The sequence below is a fragment of the Nelumbo lutea genome, chromosome 1 (assembly GCF_056320005.1).
Source record: "Nelumbo lutea isolate HS-2025 chromosome 1, American lotus-T2T, whole genome shotgun sequence".
Classification (NCBI taxonomy): domain Eukaryota; kingdom Viridiplantae; phylum Streptophyta; class Magnoliopsida; order Proteales; family Nelumbonaceae; genus Nelumbo; species Nelumbo lutea.
In genome coordinates, this window is record NC_142684.1 from 110,215,949 (window position 1) to 110,241,312 (window position 25,364).

At 40.2% G+C, this 25,364-nt stretch overlaps 1 protein-coding gene across 1 annotated transcript; it reads left to right on the top strand.

Moving 5' to 3' along the window:
* The first annotated feature begins 1,811 nt into the window (after positions 1 to 1,811).
* On the top strand, positions 1,812 to 11,136 carry LOC148876762 (synaptonemal complex protein 1-like). Its single transcript, XM_088947552.1, has 18 exons — positions 1,812 to 2,069; positions 2,164 to 2,213; positions 2,605 to 2,812; positions 2,895 to 3,020; positions 3,264 to 3,362; positions 3,655 to 4,331; positions 4,415 to 4,663; positions 4,745 to 4,873; positions 4,962 to 5,030; positions 5,218 to 5,328; positions 5,935 to 6,042; positions 6,135 to 6,245; positions 6,325 to 6,411; positions 9,456 to 9,545; positions 9,656 to 9,763; positions 9,988 to 10,074; positions 10,181 to 10,243; positions 10,858 to 11,136. The coding sequence occupies exons 1-18, from the start codon at positions 1,910 to 1,912 to the stop codon at positions 10,957 to 10,959; spliced, it is 2,634 nt and encodes an 877-aa protein (XP_088803678.1). The 5' UTR covers positions 1,812 to 1,909; the 3' UTR covers positions 10,960 to 11,136.
* The last annotated feature ends 14,228 nt before the right edge of the window (positions 11,137 to 25,364 follow it).

The following is a 25,364-nucleotide window of genomic DNA, read 5'->3' on the forward strand; positions in this document are numbered from 1 at the left end:
AAAGCAGAAAGCGGATGCTCTGTTTTTGTAACAGAGAAAAGATCTGAGTGAGTGAGAGTGAGAGCACGAGAAAAATGGTTTCAGTTAAGGGGTGGGGGAATTACGGAGGAATTTATGCTCATAGGGCAGAAGCCAGAACTATCTGCCTTGTTGTTCCTGATTTTTGTGGGTAAAATACGAGCACTCCAACTGTTTTCAGGGGTCGGGGGGTTTCGTCACTGGGGCTGTGGGTCACTGAACTCTAGGCTACGAAGAGAGAGAGAGAGAGACGCAGGGCCTGGGGGAGAAGCACCAGCAACAACATAGTAAACTGATTTTTTATATTGAGTATTCAGAGAAGAGAGACTGTAGAGGCGAAGGCAACAGAAACAAAACATGGATGCTACCTGGATGGATGTGTTATGTGTAACGTGATCTGAATCTGATTGCACTGCAAGTCCAAGTCAAACTGCTTCCCGAGTTGGCTACTCTCATGCTCCCTCTATACATTTATGTCTTCCCAGTTCTCACAAAGACTTTTTTGTACAAGAACTTTGCCAATCAGAACTCAGAAACCCGTGAATTTTGTTGAAATACCAGTAATATATCGTGAGGTCGTATGCAGAGGAGAGCGACAAGGCACTGGTCGCATGGAAGAAGAAAGAGGAAGAGAGAAGGGGGAAGGGGAAGAAGAGAGAGCGGGGGAGAGAGAGAGAGGGAGAGAGAGGGAAAGAGAGAGAAATGTGAATACTTATTAGAAGGGGAAGATGAATAGTATTTATCTCGTTCTCGTTATAATGGTAATATGGGGATTAAAAAAATATTGTAACTAACTTTTGGACGGAAGGCTAAGGAAGGGATCTTTGTCTCACGGTCATTATACAAAGGGGTTTTTGTCGCACAACAAAGTACAGCGAGGTCTTTGTTTTATAATTTACCCTTTAATTTATGTAGACAATAACTGTTTGTGACCAGCAATGCCTCGTAATCAGAATATCCAGACTTGAATACCATATAAGGGCAAGTTTTGGGGTTTAATATCAATAAAAATAATAATTTAAAAAAATTTTAAAAATAGGTTAACTAAAATTAATAGGACAAAAATATTATTCATCTTCTTCTTGTCATTTGTTCACCAGAGCTGCTGCCTATCGTCGCTCGCTGTTGCTTGTCACACCTCCATCCACCTCCGACAACGTTGTCAGAGGTGGTGGCAACGACACTAGTGGTTTCTTTGTCCAATGCTGCCACCTTCGCCCACCTTTGCCTCCACCCCCGACAACATTGTCGAAGGTGAGTGGAGACAGAGGTGGCAGTAACGGCGGGCAGAGGAATGGCAACCAGTGTCATTGTCGCCAGCTCTGCCTCCGGTCACCTCCGACAATGTTGTTGGAGGCATAGGCGGAGGTGGCGGTGTTGGACAAAAAAACCACTAGTGCCACTGTCGCCACCTCCGACAACATTGCTAGAGGTGGAGGTGGGCAGAGGTGCAGTGGGCAGTAACAAACGGTGGTGGCAGACAACAGCGGCTTCGATGAGCAAATGGCAAGAAGAAGAAGATGAACAATGTTTTGCCCTTTATTAATATTATTTTTAAAAAGTTTACCTGATTTTGAAAATTTTAAATACATTACTTTTATTGATATTAAACCCCAAAATTGTCCTTATATGCTATTCTTATGGTTTAAAAAGTGGTATTTTCGTAATTTAGTGGAAAACAAGGGTTATCTTATGAATATTTGGGCAACTGCCTTTTAGGAGATTGCAAAAGCCCGAGCGACAAAACCCAACAGTATAAATAATAGAATTTGGCGCCCGATTTATTTCAATTGTTTTCCCTGCGGAAGCTGGAGTCACAGAGCTCTGAGGGTGAAAGCTTCGAATTCTTATTTCTAAGGTTTTCTCCAGGCAAACTTTTATATATGAATTCATGATGAAGAAGATCGGGTTTTCTGGTATCAAGAGCTTGGATCAGTTCAGATCCTTGTCAGGATCGGTTTCAGGATCCGCGAAGACCGTTCCTATATATTCAAGGTCGTCTTCGGATTCAATTTCGTCGGGGAATTTTTCCAACTTGAAGCTCACTGCAGGTTTCTATTCTATCCTTTTTCTCTTTAGTTTACTTTGTTTTGTTAACTTTGCAAAGTTGAATTCTATCCTGTTCTTTGATTTCTTCGTTTCCAGAGAAATTGGTTAAAGAACAAGCCTCCGTGAAAACCGATCTTGAAATGGCGGTAAAATGGTTTCTAATTGTTTTCCTCGCATTTATCTGGTCATAGTTCATAATTTAGTGACAATTGTTGCGATACCACCCACATATACATTTACGCACCTTCGACGGCATCTAACTTAATGTCAGTGCTTAACTATATTTTGTTTATTTTCTATAGAATTATTCTGTTTATTTTCTTGATATTGTCATCTTTAACTTAGATTCTTCCTACTAGATTGATTTTTTAATCATATTGTATCTTCATGTATAAGCGGATATTTCATTGTGCTATAATGATTGCGCTTGCATCGGACTTTAAATTAATGAATAGAATCGGTAAGCTGGCAGAGGAGATAACTTGCGAATGCTGATTTCAGATACTAATTAACCAACTATCGTGATAAACGGTGCAGAACTCAAAGCTGAAGAAAACAGAAGATCATATTCATGAGCTAGAGGAGAAGTTGCAGAATGCAATCAATGAAAATGCAAAACTCAAAGTGAAGCAAAAAGAAGATGCGAAGCTTTGGACAGGACTGGAGTCAAAGTTTTCTTCAACCAAGGTCTTATGTGATCAACTCACTGAAACTTTAAAGCACTTAGCTGGCCGAGTTCAGGAAGGTATCTCCTTATCTTTTCTTTCCTTGAATTTTGTATATTTTGTTTCAGATTCAGACTGTTCTCTGTTAATTTTCATCAACAGCTGAGCAAGATAAAAGGTTCTTTGAGGATAAACTATCTGCAAGTTCAGAAGCTTTTGATAGTCTACATCTCCAGATGAATGATCTGTCTGCAAAATTAGAGTCCGCAGAAGAAACTATTAGAAACAGTAAGGCCTTGTAGAATGTTCATTTTATGAAGATTTCCATTTTTGAAGATTAGGATACATCAATATACTTACTTGCTTTGTGCACCGGGAAGTAACACTATTGATCAGATGGGAAACTTATTATAGATGTGCCAAAATAAAACTGGAAAGTTAGATATATGTAGCATCCACTCCACTCTGATGTGCTGTTCTTGTGATCTGCTCTTTTTTTTTTTTTTTTTTTTTTTTTTTTTTTTCTGGTAGTGGAACAAGAATTGACAGAAGCCAAAATTGAGGAGGAGAAAAGGGAAAGAACTTACAGGGATGAAAATTGCAAAACTACCCAGCTCATAAAGGATAAAGGTTGGTCTTCTCCTTTCTAGAGATTGTAAACATGCCAACCCTTCAGTTGGTGACTAGTCATGTAACCCTTGTGATTTGCTTTCTTGGAGTTGGTCACTTTGATGTGTAAAGATGCAAAATGAACTGGATGAAAAAAAAAAATAATAATCCAAGTAGGACCAGATGGATCAGAATGAGTTTGAGTCTCTTATTATGTGGACTAGTTTTTGAAAAACCTTAAATTTCATGGCTTTGGTTAGTAAAAAAGCTGTTACAGTTTAACATTAATAAGAACAGAATTCTTTGCATGCAGATGCTATGATTGAAAGGTTAGAAGCAACTTTGGCAACTGATAAGTTGAGTATAGAAAGTCTTAATTCTCAGTTGGAAGAGATGCGTCTTGAGCTAAGTTCAAAACAACATGAATACAATTGTTTGATTGCTAATCAGGAGAATTTGGAAAAAGAAAAGAATGCTCTTCAGTCTAGCAATGAGGGCTTGGTTAAAAAATTGCTTACAGCAGGCCAAGACATAAAACACCTTGAACATTTAGTTCATGTTTCACAGAAAGAGCTAATTGAATTGGATAAACAAAGTGCAGCTGTTGCCAACAATATTGCCCAGTTAAACTCTGCATTTGACACTTGGGATAAGTTGGTTCAAGAAGAGAAGTTTTTAGTTGCCAAGCATGCTCAGTGCCGATTTGATCAACTTCATGACCAATTTCTGCACATTGCATCAGAAAAAGATGCACTTAAATTGGAAAAGGAAGATTTGAACAATAAGGTCATTGATCTGCAAAAAATGCAGGAATTTATAATGGTGCAGCATGCTGAAGAATGCCGTTTAGCAGAAGAGAAAGTCCGGAAATTGGAGTCTGAAGTAGAAACTCTTGTTTCAAAGAAGACTGAATTGGAGATTTTGGTTACCAGATCAGAAGAGAAAATTGAAAAACTGACAGAAATGTCAAGCTTATCAGAGATTAAAACGGTTTGCAAGCTTTATTCTTTATCAATGGTTCATTTTATTGTTATGTTGCATGCTAACCTGTTTGACTTGGTTGAATGTCGCAGAAAGATCTATTAGTTAAGATTTCTAAGTTAGAATCCGAGAGCCAACTTCTTGAAGAGAATCTGCAAGAAAAACTACAGGAGAAAGCAGAAGAAATGGAATCTCTTCAAAATGAGATAGTGAAGCATGTGCAGCATGTTGGTTTACTGGAGAAACAAGTTGGCCAACTTCAGAACAGTTTAGATGAGAAGGAAGAGCTACATCTGCAACATAAAGACAGAGAGAAACAGCTGGAAGATCAAAAAACAGAGGTTTCCAAAAAGAGTAATTTGATGTTCTGGAGTTATTTAAGTTTAGAAAATACTAAGATAAAATCAAATATATGATTGCAGATTCAATCAGTTCTAGCAGCATCTGAAAGCAAACTTGCAGAAGCCAAAAAGCAATATGATCTGATGCTAGAAAGCAAACAATCAGAATTATCAAAGCATCTAAAGGAAATTTCTCAGAGGAATGATCAGGTGTTATCATTTTGCTATTTCATTAAATGAATGCTCCAAATGGTTAGAAAAACTCTCCCTTCTTTTAAACCAAGAGGAGTTTGATTAGGCAATTAATGATATCCGGAAGAAGTACGAGGCAGAGAAACTGGAGATTGTTAATCTTGAAAAGCAAAAGGTCTGTTTATACTAAAATTATCTATTTAGGTGTCCAACTTGGGTGGGCCTGGGTTTAGCATTTATTAAGTTTTGAATGGGCACGGACCAAGGCCCTGGGCCTGATACCATGCTAAATCTTCAATTTGGAAACCCAATTTGCATTCTTATCTCTATTATGGATATTATTCATCCATTTGAACTTTCAGGCAGACAGACTTATTGGAGAAATAGAAAGAAAATGTGACCAAAAAGTTGCAGAAAGCAAAGAAGAAGCAAAGCAATATCTAACTCATGTTCAGGAGGAACATGTTGCTTTGGTATGTTAGAAGATTAATTAATTTTTCAAGTTTGTGGTTGGTTGTTCTCCATACTAAATATGCATAAGCAATACCTGCATATTTGCAGTTTGAACTTGGGGTTGGTGGTTGTCAGAGTCACGTTACACAATGTCTGACTATTCAATTAAGATTATACCTTTGTTCTGTAGTAGCTGGAGAATATTTCTTATTGGTTAAGAGTTACATAGCCTATTAATATAACTTTTCCATTTACAACAAGTGTTGTACTAGTTGACCAATTAAAAGAAGTGTTGGACTAGTACATAAATATAAAATGAAATACTCTGTCTGTGCAATTGTACCTTTGTATTATGTACTTACATATGTACAGCTTGCTAGTTTGGCTTACCTAATGCATCATTCCCCATTTATATAGCTTGCGTTCACTAACATTTCCATGTTATATGATAAAACATCCTTTCCTGCTCTTGTTTATGATTTGTAGTCTAATTGTACAGTTTTAAATGATAATATTTAAGCCTTATATCATATGCCAATGGTTGGTTTTGTATTTATTTTGACCTGCCTTTTGAATGAAAAGTTCTCATTAGCAGAACTATCTTATTTTCTTTTTCTGTTTTGTAGATTAATCATATCAAACAAGAGCATGATAAAATTCTGTTGAGTCTTAGAGCTGAACACAATGAAGAGCTAAAACAAGTTGAGCTTAAAGTTGAAAATGAAATGAAGGAAGTAAACTTTGTTTTGAAGTTCTCATTATTTTATTGTCCAGGATTCTTATTTTGTTTCAACTGCTCACTGTTCAAAAATTTATCACCCTTTAGAAAACTATGTTGATGAGGAAGGAGCATGAAGCTCAGATTAGAGATTTGAGGCATAATCATGAAGACGAATGTAGAAAACTAAAAGAGGAACTGGAACTCCAAAAGTCAAAGGTGTACATTTTCTCATAAGTTATTGTATGAATTTAGATAGTTCTGACCTCATTTTGACCTTGATATTGGTTTGCTGCAGGAAGAAAGGCAAAGGGCATTGTTGCAGTTACAGTGGAAAGTAATGGATGACAATCCACAAGGGGATCATGAGGTCAACTCAATGGAGGTTTAGTAATATGCTATAATATTTATGTTTTCACTTTTGAGTGCAGAGATATTCAAGTACTATAACTAAGGTCACAATATGCATAACATGACCACACTTCTTGAGGGCTTTATTTTATCTGAAACAAATAACAACTCCTCTGGAGTTTCATATAATATCTGCTTAGTAAATATTTTCCTATTAAATGTTGAAAACATGCTGTCATTTATGATGAAGGAATTTTAGAGTGAAAGCTACAAGTTATCATAGTAGTCTCCTGCTATTAATAACATCCAATCTTTTATCACATTTGCTCCCACAAAATGGGCCTGGTTTCTTTCTTGCTTTAATCACTATACCTTTCAGCTCTAGTGCAATAATTGTTTCTTCCTCCTGAGTCAAAGGGGGATGATAGGTTTGGATCTAAAAAGGAAACAAAAGGTGAGGATAACAATCTCCAAATGCTTGGACTTTCAGGTTGTGTCTTGATGTTTTAGTAGTATCACCACTTCCAATCTCAAAAGCAATTGGTAGACCATTCTCCCTTTTGATGCCATTGCAATAGAAGGTCCAGACTCTAGAGTATCCATGTACAATGAAATGCCTATAAACTTTTGTGACCATTAGTCCATAACTATTCCACAAGGTTACAATCCAATTTAAAATCCTTGGTTTTTTTCAGGTGACCCAGGATCATAGTTGCCAAGATGACTCCTAAATGAAAAGGTGCCCATGGAGGGTTTCCTCGCTTAAGTGCCTAGATATTTTTTACACGATGCTATAAAATAGTTTTATATTTTTTTAATTTTTGAGTTTATAAAATAAAATAGGCATTTTTATACTAAATTGTTCATTTTGTGTTTATATACTAGTTTCATTTTTATTTTCTTCTTCTTTCACCCTTTCTTTTTTTTTTTCTTTTCCTAGGACAAAAGCAGGAGTTCAATTCCTATATTTTCTGAAATTTCTTTTCTTTTTTCTTTTTCTTCTCATGAATATGTTGATTTTCTATGATGGATCTTAATTTCAACATAAGTCAAACAATTAACAACATAAGTCAAACAATTAGGGGGATAGAAAAAGGGGGACAAGTCAGCACTTTGGGGTGATTGGGGTGCTTGGCACCTTATTATTCTTGTATATATTATCTAATTCTTTTCTTTTTCAAATCAATAAAGTTACATGTTGCCAATCATGCCCTGTTTGTTTTCATGTAAGTTGGGGGGGGGGGATGTTCCACTTTAGGCAAATGTGGGACCCACGGTAATTGCACATTCCCTTGGGTAAGTTTTTTGGCCACTTACCTGGGAAACTCTTACTGTTCTCCTAATGATGCAAAAAGGCCGATTTAACAGGCACTAAAAACAAAGGGATATAAGGATAAAAGTGGAAACAGGGAGAACTTAGCGGGTAGAAAAGAACACAGGTAAGTGCATTTACCTTGGTAAGTGATTTACCTGAAAACAAATGGGGCCTCAAAATTATCTTAATTTCTATGTTTTTAGTATGAAGTTTACAAAATTTTTATGAAGATTATTGATAGTTACTAGTGAAAGTTGGTTGTTTGTTGCTATAGAACATAGGGTTCAAGGTATTTATTAAAAAAATCATCGCCTAGGTGGTTCTTAGGTGCCTGCCTAGGAAACCTAGTGACAAGGCACCCCGTTGCCTAGCCTTGCCTTGGAACCTTGAAAACTATGCTTAGGGCAAGAGGAGTGTCCTATAGATTTAGCAATGTAGGCTGAGAAGGGTGGATAAAGAAAATCCAGTTCAAAGGAAGATTCCAGATTTGGAAAAAGTTAGAGAAAAAGGGACTAATTCTAGATTGAAATGTTATACTTGTATGGCTCAATAAAGGCAGAGATAGAGAGATGCTTTCGTACCTGTAATATGAAAAAGAGAGAGAAGAAGAGCTTACGCTTTTAGAAGTGGAGAGAGTAGAGAAGAGAGACATGCCTCACAATAAATCAGAGTCAAATTCTTATTCCATGTTCAAATTTACTCTTTTATCCAATTTACAGAAGAACATTTTTGTAGATTCTAGATAGAGGGATTGTCACAATTTCCTATTTAAAATAACTGACCAAAAGAAAATAGAAAATTTAACTTGACACAGATACATGGCATAGTAGGAAATCATCAGTTTTGGTAAATTTCTACTGCATCCACCACACATTGGTACCTATCATGCCTGTATTGGTCAATACTCAATGCTTACAAACTGATATGCAACTTCTATAAACCATCACAAATCCAATTCAACTGTACAAACCCACACTCAACTTTTACAAGTCATTACAAACTATACTCAATCGTTACAAACCCACGTTCAACCTTTTCAAACAGATACACAATAGATACAAACTATTAGAAACCCATACTAAACCCTAACAAACCATACTTAATTATTAGAAACCAATACTCAAGTACTCAACCATTATATATCAATATCCAACTAATACAAAATGTTACTAACCTATACTCAATTGGTAAAAACCATTATAAATCCATTCTTAACCATCACAACCATACTCAACTGTTATAATCCCTCAACCATTACAAACCGTACTCAAGCTATTGCAAACTGATACTCAACTATTATAAATTCATACTTAACCATTACAAACTGAATCGATTGATGTCAATTATTATAAACAAATTCGTACCTTTCTATTTCAGTTTTGAATAATCCATATGTATCCTAAGCATATCCTGATATATTTCTTGAAGTTGTCTTTCTGATAATCATTTCATTTCTGAAACTAACCTTACTGTGATCTTTGAACATGGCATTCCAGTTGAGGTTTTGTTGGTATTAGATGAAATAAGTGAACTTCACAAAATGAAACCCAGATTTTCTAATTTAATCTTCTTTTATTGCTCTCCATGGAAAACCTGAAAGTATTGCACTTTCTTCCCAATCCTTGGCAATGGATAGCTTTCTAAATTGCAATACATGGATATTTGGAATCTTCAATGTCTTGACCTGTCAAAAACAATATAACTTCCAACTCCTTGGATTTAAAAGTCTTCTCAAAGATGATAGTGCTCCATTTCTTTTGCAGGAGTATTCCATCTCATCAATCAAAATGGAGGATGCGCATGATAGGAAAAGGAGTCGACATGGCCCAATAATATCAGAGTATAAGGCGAAGGTGAGAAGGAGAACAATATTCTGACCTGCCTCCTTTGGCAACAATCCTGGGTCCCAGTTATGGGGAATATAGAGTATTCGGTTGAATATATGTTTGTGCATTATTTCCAGGATTCATCTTTACTAAGAGCAACACAAACACCAATGGCAAATTTATTGAAGAAAGTAGATAAAGTGACTCCAGGAAGCATATTGACTATTCCTAAGCATAGTAGGAAGGTAAGTTGCATGTATTTGTATGCACTCGCATATGTGACATAATATATCCCTGCTGTGGGTGATGATAGATATCTGTATTTGGAAAGTAATAGCAAAAAATAGATTTTTCAATTTATCTTTCATATAGAAAGTCGTTTCTAGTGCCTGATACCGTTTTAAGTTGCTTACCTGGATATTTTGATTAAAATTGTCCTTGGCTCCTATATGAGCTGTTGCCATGGCAGGTCACTCACCATGAGTATGAAGTTGAAACCTCCGACAGAGGAAGAATTACAAAACGCAGGAAATCAAAAAGCACAGTCTTGTTTGGGGTGTGCTTACTGATATAGTGCTATTTATTTTAGAGGATTGACCAACTTTATGGTTGATAATTTATTTGTCTTTATAATGTATTTTGCTTTCCATGCTTATCATCAGGGCCCAATGAAACATAAGACTACCGATACACCAAAAACCAAGAGCAGAAAAGATGTTGTAAAGGTAAGGATGCATGGAAAGCTGATTTCAAGCTTTTGATTTCTCTTGAATATTTTGAATAATTTTCTCTAGTTATATATTCTTTTTCATTGAAATAAATTAGAAGCATCATCAGTTACCTTATATATATATACCTTATAATATATATATATATATATATATATATATATATATATATATATCAGCACTTCTTAACATTGTTTAAGTTTCTTTTGAAAGAATTTGGGTAATATACTTTGCTGCTATGGGAGTCCGTGTTTATTGATGTGCATCAAGATTTGCAATGGAGTTTTTTCCCACTTGGATTAAGTGTGAGAATATCAAGAAACTGGACACTTACGTTGTCGTTTTCTTTGTTTTATGTGTGTGTATATTTTGACTGGTTTGTGTCATCATAAGTATCATTATCATCATCATGAATCCTGTTTTGCCAATTCATTCTATTTAAAATCATATCCACTGTTATTAGTACTTGAATCATTTCTTACTATTTTTAATCATGTCCTTTTAGATCTACCCTTAGCTCTTCTAACCCTTTTAATTTTGTAGCAAATCATTTCTTGTGGAGCTTTTCATATCAAAAGAAATATATCTGAGTGTATTTGCTCCTTGTTCAGGTAATCAAGGGTGGTCCTGATTCACGCCCTTCAGCAATAGGTGACTTGTTTACGGAGGGGTCTTTGAATCCTTATGCAGACGATCCTTATGCATTTGACTAGAGGTATTTGCAATTAGTTACATGTAATAACAGTCATTTAGAGGTTATTCAAATAAGCATGTACATAAAAAGAGCTTTTGGCATTTGTCTTTGTGAATTGTTGGACCAATGTGCTCTTCTTTTTTGAAACTGAATTGTTGGTATTGCCAATACAAATTGTATGAATTTATTTTGTATCGGTGTATCATGTGTATCTGAGTATACCAATACAAATACAATACGCCTCAATACAGGTGTATAATATATCGACATTTTAATCCTTGACTCTAAGACAATTTACAAGGGAATAAAAAGGTTTGGAGATTGATCCCTGGTTCTCATAAGACCCTAAAAAATAGTCCTTTTAGAAATAATAAAGATTTTAAAAAATAAAGGCTAACCAAAAGAGACAAACGTTTTAAATTGTATCAAATATCTTGTCTTAGGATGAATAGAATCAAGGCTCAAAATTTCATCGCGTATTGGGGTGTATTGGACGAATCTGGCGAATCTGTTGTTTTGCTAGCATCCTGATATGTCTAAGTAAAATACATATTTGGGCTTTTGGCAATATCGGGTCTTAGTTTGGTAATTTTGCTTGATCAAGAAATGTGTTTTACATTGCAATGAAATTGAGGCAAAGTTATTTAGTTGGCCCACAGATAGCAATCGGGTATAATTATGTTCCGGCTGTCGAGCTCGCATCATCCATTCTCAAGGGACAAAAAGCTTTTTGTCCTTGCCAATAGAGAGCAGCCATGACACCATTTACATTCTAAACCCAAAACTACCGGAGTCCAAACTTAACCGCAGTCAGGACTCCAAAAAGGAATCAAATTTTGTTAGTCCACTCAAATAGATTCCCATTTTTCGTTTTTGTAGAACTACTCTCTTCCTCTCTTTCTCTCTCCTCTCTCCCCTCCTACACCACCATTTTTCGTTCATCTGCTGCAATAGCAGGCTCTCAACCACCATTCATTCCCCATCTCAAGTCCGACTCTCTCATCCTCTTCTTTCATCTTCCCTCCTCACCTCCAGTTCCCCCTGCTATGGATTGCTGGAGACCATTGCTACCAACTACTGAAGACTACTCTTAATAACAACGCAAGGATTTCAGTGGCGAACTCAATGTAACAGAAGACGGAGAACATGGCTGAGAGGTTGGAGACAACATAAGAGATGACAAGAGAAAGGCCGCTGTTGTATTTGGCCTCTGCCTGTGAGGACAAAGATACCAATACCAACAACAGCAGGGCCTCTTCCTTCCTCACCTTGTTTAGCTTTGTTTCATCCTTCAACCTTATTCCAATTTTGTTTAGCTTTGTTTCATCCTTCAATTGAATCAGAATGTGATTCTTTAGCTATGGACTTGGGCATAGTAAGAACGAAATAGTTCATATCCTCTGTCCTCTTTTTGTCCCTACCAATAGAGAGCAACCACAACACCATTCACATTCAAAACTCAAAACTAACGGAGTCCAGATTTAAACTGTAGTTTGGACTCTTATAAGGGGTAATTTGGCACGACCTAGTAAGTAAAGGTCACGTGGACGCGATCCCTGATAGTTTACCTTAGTGACCATTGGCCAGTTTACCATCCCCTTGACATTCTCGGGGGTTCCATCACTGTCTGTGCCGCACACTATCCAACATGTGAGTGTCTCGCTCCCCCAAGTGAATGCCACATTCTCCGAGCCTTCTGTGATTCCCCCTGGGGTCGGGCACTCCAATTTAATGACCTCGTCTAGAACGTCCAGACAATGCAGATTCAAATGCGATAGTTCCACCAATTCCAACAATTTTAGTAGTATTATATCTATCAACAGTACCAGTAGCAGTTCCCACCATTACAACTGAACCATTCGACAAATCAACATCAAGGGCAGACTCATAACCCGAATCAGCATCGGGCTCATCAAAACATCCGTCAATCTCCCCCCCGTGGTGAGAAAACTTCACAGGAACTGGTCCCTCCCTCGGGACGGACCTCACCACGGGGTATAATAGGTGATCGGCGTATTCCCCCGACCTCCTGAAGAGAGAACTCGAAAGATAGGCCCAAATCCAGCTATCCAGAGAGGCATAGTCAGCAGTTTCCATACCAAGATAATGTAGATCGTCATCTCGGGGCCCGAGGTGCGGGCTCAAGAAGAGACCCCTCGGTCCCTCATGATTGCCAGCGCCGGATACGCGACGAAGAAGAAGCTGCGAGAAGAACCCCCGAACCACCTCGCCCCACCATTTGGAGCAAGATCGAGATACTTGACAACACTGAGGCTAGCAATATAAATGCCGCACCACCAAAGAAGTAGCAATGGCGACGTCGCAAGACTTGCCGTTCCTCAACAAGGAATAACCCACCAGCAAAGCCTAGCCATCCAGTGGATCAAAGCCAAGAAAGAGAAGAGATAAGCTCGGTGGCCATGAGAACGATGCCTGCTCTTTTGAGCTAGCCATCCCCTTGTCACCTGAGCTCCCAGTGGCTCCAATGCTGAAAGGTTTCAAAGTACCACCACTAGACAAGTACGATGGGTCTTTTGACCCCAATGCTCATGTAGATGCGTTCCAGTCCTAGATGCATCTCACCAAGGCCGATGATGCTTGCATGTGCGTGGCTTTCTCCACCACATTCAGAGGAGTAGTTTGGACCTGGTATAGAAACCTCAAAGCTACATCAAGTGCTTCAACGAGACATGCCTACAGATATCAGACCTTGATCCGATGGTATGCCTCTTCGCAACATGTAAAGGAATTACTCATAAGGAGTTCAAGTGGCATGTTGTGGAAAAAAGCCAGAGTTGCTTAGGGTAGCCGATTAGTTTATTAGTACAAAAGAAGAAATAAACTAGAAGATCGACAACCAGCAAGGCGAAAAAAGAAAGAGAGAAGAAGGGATGAACAACAATAAACAGAAAAGGAAAAAGAGCAAGTCCCCAAAGCTAAGAAGCAAGTCCTCCTCATGAAGTTACAAGTTGGGTTAGCTTTCTAGGACCTCGCCAGTGGAGAGAACCAATTATACTCCCCTTAACGCGAAGCGAGGAGAGATCTTAATGGCCATTAAAGATTCCTCCATCATTAGATGACCACCTAGGCTATGGGGAGACCCAACAACCAGGAACCCAAATGTTTATTTTCACTTTCATCGGGACCATGGTTACATCACAGAGAACTGCAAAAACCTCCACGACGAGATTGAGGAACTCATTCGTTGTGGATATTTGAAGAACTATATTTTGTGCAAGGAGAAAGGACAGGGGGACTGATAGGGAGATCGGAAGGACGCCCTATAAACCAGTAGGCAAAATGAACAACCACCTCGCTTGCTACTAGAAGAAAGACCGATCTACGGGGTGATCAATGTGAACAACAGGGAATCCATTGTAGCGGGGTGCATGTGCTCCAAGAACTGGAGCACGAGATAGAGAACTCACCAAAGCGACCTCGGATCAAAGAACCCATTTATTTTACCAAGGACGATGCTCGTGGGATTCAGTATCCTCATGACGATACCCTTATTGTAAAATTGATCATCAATAACTTTGAGGTGAAGCAGATCTTGGTGGACTTAGACAGTTCGACCGATATCCTCTTCAAAGGAACTTTTGACAAGTTACAACTGTAGCAGAGCGATATGAAACTAGTGGATACTCCACTAGTAGGGTTCAATGGAGAGGATACATTCTTGGTGGTTGCAACTCCGTCCCTTTACAATGCAATTATAGGTTGGCCCATCATACATGCATTATGCATGATAACATCAACTTATTATCTCATGATGAAGTTTTTGACAGATTACAGAGTGGGGGTCATACAAAGCGATCAACTTGAATCCCGTAAGTGCTACGTGGCTGCACTCAAGGAAAAGGTAAAACTAGCGGAAGAGTCGAACTGGAGCAACCAGCAGATTACATTGAGGAGTGAGCTGCCCCGGTGGAAGAGACATTCCACATATCGTTTCTGAGACCGAGCTGACCAAGAATCTTCAGATCGGTGCACTGATAAGCGAATCGCTCTGAACATAGCTAGTGAGTTTCTTACTCAATAATGTAGACCGTTTTTGCCTGGCCCATGGCAGAAAAGCCTGGAATCGACCCTAGTGTGATAACTCATAAAATTAATGTGGACCCTTTATTTAGGCCAGTTAGACAAAGAAAACACAGCCTCACCCCAGAGCTGCGGAGGATAGTCAATGAAGAGGTTGGGAAGCTCCTCGCCATAGACTTCATTAGGGAGGTCCATTACCCGAGCTAGGTCACCAATCCCATGCTTGTGAAGAAAGCCAATGGCAAGTGGTGCATGTGTGATGACTACACTATCCTGAACAGAGCCTATCCAAAGGACTGCTTCCCCTTGCCCAGAATTGATCGCCTGGTAGACGCGACCTCAGGGCATGAGTTGGTGAGTTTCATGGATGCTTACTCCGGCTACAACCAAATTAGGATGGGCACAACTGACCAAGATAAAACTACTTTTGTAACCGAACTCGGGTTGTACTGCTATAAAGTTATGCCCTTTGGTTTGAAAAACGCTGAAGCAACTTTCCAGCGACTTGTAAACAAAATTTATGAACCTTTGATTGGCAATAAAGTGGAATGCTATGTTGATGACATGGTCGTGAAGACCCAATTTTATAGATCTTTAATTGATGATTTAGATGCTATTTTTTAAATTTTAAGGAAATTCAATATGAAGTTAAACCCAAACAAGTGTGTGGTGTGTCCAGAAGCGTGTTGTTAACCACTTTGGAACACTAGTTTAAACATTTATAAAATTTTTTGACTGTCAAACAAATACTAACACGATAAATGGGTGAGAACAGGTCGTATCCACAAGCAAGCGAGGGAAAATTAACGTATACTCAAATCCGGACAAGAGAACAAAGTGCAAAAATAGAAAAATTAATTAATTAAACTGAGAAAAATATAGAATTCAAACAGTATTGAAAGTTAAAAGTGTAAAAACATAAATAAATATAGAAATAAATAAACAAAAGAAACAAAATAAAAATTTGTAATCCGATCAGAGGTAGTAGTCTCTGGATCTCTCCTTTGACCCTCGAACTTCTTGAGCTAAGCCTTCCGTCTTATCTGGCCGAATTGTAAATCAGCAAAAAACAAAATGAAGATCAAATAGAATGAAAATAAATTACAGAAAATAAATAATGAAACTAGAATTGAAAGAACATAAATTAAAGCTAAAATAAAGTAAAAGTTGTTGGGATTCGATTCTAGAGGTGGCAGTAGTGGTGTTGGCGAATTGCAAGTAGGAACTCCTCCTCTTGCCTGGGTGTCCTCTTCCTTTACCCTTGAACTTCTCAAGATCAACCTTTCGTCTTACCTGGGGGTAGAATCCAACCCCTTCTCAGGAGCTCTTAGGTTCCTTTTATAGAGAAGGGTGGATACAATTGGGATTAAAGAGAAAGAAGGGTGCGACAACTGGGTTTTAGCAAAGATATGGGTGCCCTAGGGTTTTTAATGGAGGGTTAAGATGGTTTTGGGGTGATCTTAAGGCTGAGAATAGAAGGAGAGGGCACCCAATATTATATAGGACTGAGATTTGGGTGCTCAGAAATAGATGGTGGAGATTGAGGCGCTTAGGGCTGAAAGGTGGAGATTAAGAGGTGGGTGGCACCCTAGAGTGGATGACTGAGATAGAAGATGGAATGGAGGGCTGAGATCTAGTGGTTAGGGGATAAATGGTGAGGATTAGCAGTTGGGTGGAGCCCTAGGGTTTAAAAGCTACAAAAAGAGTGCCCTAGAATGAGTGGTGGAGGGTGGAGATTAAACACCTAGGGGCAGCTAGGGTTTGCTAAGAGTGAAAAGAATGGGTTAAAAGGTTCCCTAGGGTTTGCTAAGGTGTGGGGAGCATTCTAATACAGTAGGAGGGGTGCTAAACTGGGTTTAGTAGATAGGAGGCGCCCTCTTGTTCTTAGTTTTTCATGAAAACACCCCCTCTCTCAGTTGGACTTTACACCAGCTTCCCAAAAGTTGCATTTCAGCCATGGAAACTTCCTAGTTTTGCATAGAGACCCTCAGAGGTCACAACATTAAAATTAACTGGGAAAATGACATAATTTGACTATTCTAAGGTTGAAAATACCCCTGAATTGATGCCCTTCAGGCATCAAAATGCAGAGTTATCAGTGTGTCTTTGGGGTCATGTCAGGCAAATTCCCCAGTTACATAGTGAACTAATGTGGCATCAAAGCTAATCCAGATAAAATTAAGGCTATCTTAGAAATGCAACCACCCCAGAAAATCAAGGAGGTACAACGACTAACTGGCCGGGTAGTTGCCCTAAACCAGTTTATGTCTAAATCGGTAGGTTGGTGCCTCCTCAGAAGAATGAAACTTTTGAATGGACTGAAGAGTGCCAGCTCGCATTTGGTGAGCTAAAAAGGTACCTTAAGTACCGCCCCAGTTTTAACTCGACCTAGGGAAGGAGATGATTTGAAGTTGTACCTCTCTACGAGTGACGAGGTGGTCAACTCGGTACTAATTAGAGAAGTAGACTAGGTTCAATGACCCATCTACTATGTAAGTAAAATGTTGTAGGACACAGAAACCAGATATCTCGACATTGAGAAGTTGGCATACGCGCTAGTGATAGCAGCTCGAAAATTACGCCCATACTTCCAAGTCCATATCATCGTCGTCCTTACTAATAGATCTCTGAGGCACATCCTACTTAGGCCTCAGTGAGTATGACATCTGGTTCGAGCCACAACCATCATTCAAAGCCCAAGTCTTGGCGGGCTTCATAGCAGAATGTACATTCAACACACTGGCCCCTTAATTGATTGAGCCTGTTAACATGTCGGAGGCATCAACCAGCGTGGCACTGGTCCCAGTCAGAGTAGTACCGACCTGGGACAAGGAGCCCTGGATCCTCCATGTAAATGGCTCGTCCAACTAGCGAGGAAGTCGTGCATGACTGATACTGTATGGTCCAAGCGAGGTGAAGCTAGAGTACGCTCTCCGGTTCAGATTCGAGGCATCGAACAATGAGGTGGAGCTTGAAGCACTAATTGCCGGGCTAAAGTTAGCGAAGCAAATGGGTACAAAACATCTCACCGTGTGCAGTGACTCATAGCTAGTAGTTAACCAAGTCAATGGTGACTACGAAGAACGCGACTCAAGTATGGCGACCTATTTAACCAAAGTCAGGGAGACCCTACTAGGCTTCAGCACTTGTTTCATCAAACAAATTCTAAGGTCCGAGAATGTTGAGGCCAACGCCTTGTCTCGACTAGCAAGTACAAGTGGCAACACCATGCGAACTCTGTACATAGAGGACTTGCCTCCGCCCAACATTCTCGAGGGAGGGGGCAGAAGAGGTTGCTCCTATGTTGCAAGTAGAACCGAGCTGGATTAACCCTCTCACTGATTATCTGCTCCACGAGACCCTACCTGCAGAATGCAATGCAGCTCAGAGGGTAAAGCGCCAATTAGCTCGGTATGTCTTTATAGACGGATGGTTGTACAAGAGATCCTTCATGCTTCCCTACCTACATTGCCTGCAACCCTTAGAAGCTGAGTTTGTACTTCACAATATCCATGAAGGATTATGCGGAGGACACTTGGAGGGCAGAGCCTTTGCCCAAAAAGCATTAAGGCAGGGCTACTATTGGCCCACAATGAAGAAAGATGCACTTGAGCTTGTCAAGAAATGCGACAAATGTTAGATGCATGCCAATATCCTCCATCAACCTACTGCCAATTTGAAGTATCTTACTAGCTCATGGCCTTTCACACAGTGGGGAATCAACATCCTTGGTCCATTTCTTCCGGCAACTGGGCAGAGGAAGTTCTTGGTTGTGGCAATGGACTACTTCACAAAGTGGGTAGAAGCCGAACCGTTGGTAAGCATTATAGCCCAAAATGTGCAGAATTTCTTCTGGAAAAGTATCGTGTGCCATTTCGGATTGCCCAAAGTCTTGATTTCAGATAACGGGAAGCAATTCGAGGACATCAAATTCCAAAACTGGTGCGCTGAGATGGGGATTTACCAAAATTTCACTTTGGTAGTGCATCCACAAGAGAACGAATAGGCCAAAGTGACGAACAAGGCTATCCTCCGCAGACTGAAAGCTCGCCTCGCACGAGCTAAAGGATTGTGGGTGGACGAGCTACCCAGTGTCCTTTGGGCCTACCGAACTACCATCAAGATTATGACTGGCGAGACAACCTTCAACTTCACATACGGGACGAAAGCTGTAAGCTTGACAGAGATTGAAGTACCGACGTTGTGGCCCGTAGCTTACAATGAAGAGACAAATGATGATGAACTTAGAACTAACTTGGACCTCGTCGAGGAGGTACATGATCTGGCTCACATTTGAACTACAGTTTACCAGCAACGAGTAGCTCGGTATTATAATGCTCGGGTCAGGAAGCAACTATTCCAAGTCAGTGACCTAGTCCTCTGCAAGGTAATGATACCTGAGCCCAGCGTGGGTAAGCTCGGTCCAAATTGGGAAGGTCCTTACCGGGTGAGATGGGTGTTCGGAGAAGGAACCTATGAGCTTGGAACGTTGACAACCTGAGGAGATACTATCTATAAACCTCAATTTAAATAGAAAACAACTAAGCCCATAGGATCACCGAGCTGATCCTAAAGACGACGAACTGGAGAGAGGACTTAAGTCACTCCCACAATCCTAAGGGCTATGGTGCCGAGTTGACAAGAGACCTTGGCATGATATAAGACCCAGTCACCTCTCCGACATGGATAGATGAGTCCTAGTCACCTTTTCAGCATAGGCAGTCTAAGACCCGGTCGCCTCTTCGGCACAGGCTCATTAAAACCCAGTTGCTTTGGCATGGGCAAGGCAAAGTAGCTCGAGCACAAACAAGTTGGGCATGTACTCTATAGTGTCAATTCACCCTGGTGTACAATGATGATTAGATTATTCCTATTCAAGTTGAGCTCGCCAGCTCAGAAGTAATCTACACTTAGAAAAATTTTTGCACACAAGGAGTTTTGCAAAATACTTGTATTCCATTGATAAAGAAATTAGGGTACATAGTAAAAAAATCAACAAAAAGATTACAACTATTTAGCCAAGCTCGAAGGCTTGGGACATCGAGTATTTACAAAGGGGGTCCAAGGCATCAGTCAGTTTGACTGAACTTCGGAGTCAAAATGCTCTGAGTAGAAGTGTCGCTACTCGACGGAGTGGTGGTCACCTACACGTGCTGGGGCTTAGAAGATTTGGTCTCCTCGGACACGCGGGACGGGGTAGCCTTGCCTTAGTCCTCCTCAACCAAGTCCATCATGGGAGGTTGTTTGACGACTGGTGGGTGCTCGGGGATGGAGGTGCCAATATCAGAGGTGGTGGTCTCGGTGTGGAGGCGAGCCTTCTTGGAGGCCCTCTTCTTCTTCTTCCCATTCTGCATACTCCCAAAGAGCTCGTCGGTGGGGATGTTAGCCATGGCAGCTGCAAAAGATGATGAATCGAGTTAGATGCAACATCAAAGTAAAACAAAACAAAGAAAACAAGTACAATAGTTGGTGACCTACTAGGAGGACTTAGAACAACTTGTACGATATTCTCCTTGGTCACGGAGTTTTTGAACTTCAGGTCGAGATTCGCCCAAGATCAGATCTCCTCCCATGTCTTTGGGTCCAACCTAACGCTGGGGTCCTGGATGGCTGCTCTCTATTGAGTCAAGAATGGCCACCCCTTGGTGTTACGGACCACGAAGTAACGTCTCTTCCAAGCCAGGACTTTGTTTGGGAGCTCGTGCAACAACTTGTACCTGGGGCGAGGAGACATGTAATAACTTCGCCTGTGCTTGGTTAGAACATAGGTCGGATTCTTCTTGATGGAGAGGATCGAAGAAATGATGTCGAGGTCTAGAGGTCGGTTATAATCATGGAAAAGGTAAATGGTACCTACAATGTTGCGGATGAAGTTCAGATGTAGCTGGTCTATGGCGATATAAAAAAAAATTAATGAGTTCGACTATGAAGGGGTGGAGTGGAAGACGTAGCTCGACTACGAGCTGATCCTCGAAGACCATGATCTTGTTATGACCGTGATGACTGTGATCCCAAGGAAAGTTGCCTAAGGGGATACTACATACTAAGTTATTAGGGAGTCTGCAACGAGCTACTAAAGACAAGAGCCTGTCTGTTGTCATTGTAGACGGATCGAAGCTATTTGGAAGGCAACCTCTGTGTGAGGTAAAGGCCGACTTGCTAGAGGCTTATTGCTTTCACTGAGGTGAGTCTACCTCGGATGGGCTGGAGTCCACATCCTGTGCTGAAGTGCCCACCTCGGTAGGATGAGGCTTTGTGATTTGTGCCGAGGTGCCCACCTTGGCCCCAGCGGATTCACCGCTCCCATCTAAAAGGCTATATAAGCTAAGACTAGACATGCTAATGGAAAGGACAACGAAATTGAAAGAAAAGGAAGACGAACTCATCAATGAAGACCGAAGAAAGCAAGATGACCTTAGACTCGGGAATAGTTGACACCAAGCTGGAAGACTTGAACGCGACCTCAAGGACTTCAGACTCATGGTTTGTGGCAAAGAAAATGGGCCATTTGGCCCCTATTTATAGCCATTATATCTAGGGATCAATGGCCAAGATCTGTGTGATCCAACGGCTCCTAGGAAAACTGACTACATGCTACCTGAAGTTGAAATCAGTTGAGCACGCGTTTTGACGTTTGCAAAGTTTATAATCGGCTTGATGTCCACGTGTACCTGATATACGATATGGGTCACTTCCTAGTCTAGCCAAACAATCGAACAGGTCCAACCAAAGGTCCGGCCTCCATACCACCTAGACATCATGCTAAATCCACCTGGGCTTGTCAAGAACTCTCCGTGTCGGGTTAGGACCCCTAGCACGAAGAGTGGGGGGCAATTGATGAGGGGTAATTTGGCACAACCTACTAAGTAAAGGTCATGTGGACGCGATCTACCAGTAGGATGACAACTCAACAAGAGAAGCCTAGTTAGTAGTTTTTGGACTCGGGTGTTCGGTCACCTTGGTACAAAGCCACCTCAGCATAGAGTCACCTCGGTATAGAAGCACCTCGACACCTAAGCCAGTTTGAGGCCCAAGAACTGAAGTGACACATAATCGACTCTAGATGCTTCTTAGCGGACTTTGAACCTCCCGGGATCATGTTGCATAATGGCAGGCCTTATCCTCTCCCCGCCCGGATCAGACGGTTACGATAGACTTCATTGACTGATACATTACTCCCCGCCTAAAGTAGAAACGGATCTCATCTACTTAGGTCGAGGATTCCGGAATTGTTTTGTGAGACCCATGGTAGCTCAACTATATAAGGGCATCAACCTCTCTAGGGCCCAGGTATGAGCGATTATTTACAATCAAGCTCTCTAGCATTCAAGCATTTAGCTCGCCACCACAACAAGAATACTAACTTAAGCATCGGAGAGACCACACCAGGTAATCCACCCCGGTCTCTCTGATCCTTGTTTTGCAGTTTGATCTAACTCACCATGTGAACAATGTCTAGTCAACCTTCCAGCTAGGAGCTTTTAGATTGTGCATCGTTTGACTCAAAGAAAAAATTCATTATCCATCCCAAATCTCTCCCCTTTCTTTCACTCAAACTCATTTCTTTTCTCTCTCTCTCCACCTTCTTTCTTCTCCCCCCTTCAATGCAACTGCAACCAACTACTATTTCTCTTTCCTTCGCTTCTTTCTTCTTCCTTCATTATGCATACGTGCTCATCTAATGCACTTTGGCCCCATCACCTCATCCACCCTAAATTTCTCTACACTCAAACACCTTTGATCCACTATTCCACTCTATACCCCCACCTAGGGGTGTTAATGGACTGGCTTCAGGTTGGTACTCTCTTTGGGCATAAACACCTACATTGGGAGGAGCATTCTTGTGTGGATTCCGCATCAGGTATATTCCTTCCTTTATTTGGTTTCAGATTTGGTCCGATTTAGTTAAAAGAATGAACCTTGAAAATGCAATTTTCTAAATTGGGAATTGGATTCTCAGATGGGAGCAAAGAAATTTTTGAAATTTCGCCAAACCTTCATGTAGGGTTTGTCCATTCATATGATGGATCTCACATTCCTTTATAAAATTATAGGGGTGTTATAGACCAATATGAGAGGGGCCTATCCTAAAATGGAAGACTTTCTCATGGTACCTTGGCGTTCACGAATATGATGGGTAAACACTCATTGGACATAAATGTTTAACCTAAAATGGTAATGAACCTTGTTTGACAGAGACCAAAGGGAAAGCTCATTAGATGAGTGGATATCCTTCACAGAAGGTGGTGTCGTTATGCAGCTGAAACAATTGGCTCCATGCACCCTATGTGGTTTCCCACATTTCCAGAGGCATAGTTTGCAGTCTCCGTCACTGAGATAAGAAGAAAATCTCAGAGATGAACAAATAGAAATGGAACATAGATTAAAAGCCATATCTATGTAGATAACACGAATCAAATCAGGTTGTGAACCAATATTTGCTTTGCCTTTTATTAGAAATGGCAAATGGACAATTTTCCAATCTGTTGGGTGACGATAAGCTTGAGGGCCCAAATTACGCTGACTGGTATCGTAACCTTATGTTGGTCCTGACGTTCGAGAAATTGGACAAGGTTGCTAAGAACCCTGCTTTGGATTGTTCGAATGATAGGGCTTCTGAGGCCCGTAGGAGGGAACACCAAGAATGGGAAGAGAAAAACTCTCTTGCCCGGTGTTATATCATAGCCTCCTTAGACAACCAGATACAACAAAAATTTGATCAGATCAAAGTGTCCAAGAATATCTTGGATAGTCTAAGGACAATGTATGAAGAGCAGAATTGTTCTACTCGTTAGAAGGTCATAAAGCAGTTTACAACCGCATAAATTTCTAAGAACCAGCTAGCTCATGACCATTGTCATACAATGATGGATACATCAATGAACTAGAGTCTCTTGGATCTGGGCTAGATCATGTCACCAAAGTTGATGCCATCCGGAACTCTTTGCCTCCTTCCTTCAATTAGTTCATAATGAATTATAATGTGAACAAGCTAAATGTTAGCCTCCAGGAACTCAACAATATGTTGCAGAGGGCTGAAGAACTGATAAAGAAGGATGAGCCCATTTCCATGGTTGTTGAATGTGTCAAGTTGGGCAAGAAGAAGAGGAAGGCAAAGAAGAAACCTCAGAAGAAAAATAACAAGCCTAAAAGGCAGAGAGAGGAAGGACAAGGCATCGGATTCTTGTCACTTCTACAAACAGACCGGCCACTAGAAGAGGAACTGTCCTCAATACCTAGAGACCAAGAAACAAGGTAATTTCGAATCCTTTGTCATAGAGACCAATATGTTGGTCACTTCTGCTTCTTGGTGTATTGACTCTAGGGCTTCTACTCATGCATGTAATACATTGCAGGGGTTCAAGACAAACAGAAGACTGAGTGACGATGAAGTGATTCTTTACTTGGGGAATTCTGCAAGCATTGCAGCTACAACTATAGGAATTGTAGAATTGTATTTCAGAAAAGGAATAATTACATTAAAAGATTGTCTTTATGTATCCAATTTGAGAAGAAAATTGATTTCTGTTTCAAAACTATGTGCGGATGGATATTCTATTCTCTTCAGTAATGTGATTACTATCAAAAGAAATAACAAATCCCTCACATATGGATAACTTGAGAATTGTCTCTATGTTCTCTATCCTTCTCTGAAAACAAATATAACCAAATCTACGTTGGATAATAACCCCAAGAAAAAAACCCATGATACACTTAACCCCACATGCTTGTGGCATTATCGACTTGACCACATTAACATAGATCGTATCACAAGGTTAGTAAATGATTGTCCTCTGGATTTTCTAACTGTAGAAGATCTTCCAACCCGTGAACCTAGCCTTCAGGGTAAAATGACAAAACGACCATTTAACGGTAAGCCTAAAAATTCAACAGACACACTTGACCTTATACATACTGATGTATATGGTCCCCTGAATGTTAGGACACGTAACCAACACGTTTATTTTATAAAATTCACCGATGATTACTCTCGATATGGTTACATATACCTAATGAGACATAAGTTTGAATCATTTGAAAAGATCAAAGAGTTAAGGCAAGAGGTCGAGAAGCAGTTGGGGAGACACATTAAGTCCCTTTGATTTGATCGATGAGGTGAATATCTCTCCATTGAATTTATGGACTACTTAAAGGAAAATGGGATAGTATCACAACTAGCTCCTCCTGCTACACCACACTTAAACGGTGTGTCAGAAAGGAGGAATTGGACTTGATTGGATATGGTCCGATCACTTCTCGTACACTTGAAACTACTCACATCCTTTTGGGGTTATGCATTAGAGACTGTGATATATGTGCTGAACCAGGTTTCAACCAAATCCGTTCCAAAGACTCCTTATGAGCTTTGGACCGGTAAGAAAC

What these genes read in the sequence shown, in the direction of transcription:
- LOC148876762 (XM_088947552.1), top strand. Translation starts at nt 1,910, where the DNA reads ATGATGAAGAAGATCGGGTTTTCTGGTATCAAGAGCTTGGATCAGTTC. An exon ending in CCAGCTCATAAAGGATAAAG is followed by an intron (nt 3,363 to 3,654) that starts GTTGGTCTTCTC and finishes CTTTGCATGCAG; the next exon opens with ATGCTATGATTGAAAGGTTA. An exon ending in TTTCTCAGAGGAATGATCAG is followed by an intron (nt 4,874 to 4,961) that starts GTGTTATCATTT and finishes GAGTTTGATTAG; the next exon opens with GCAATTAATGATATCCGGAA.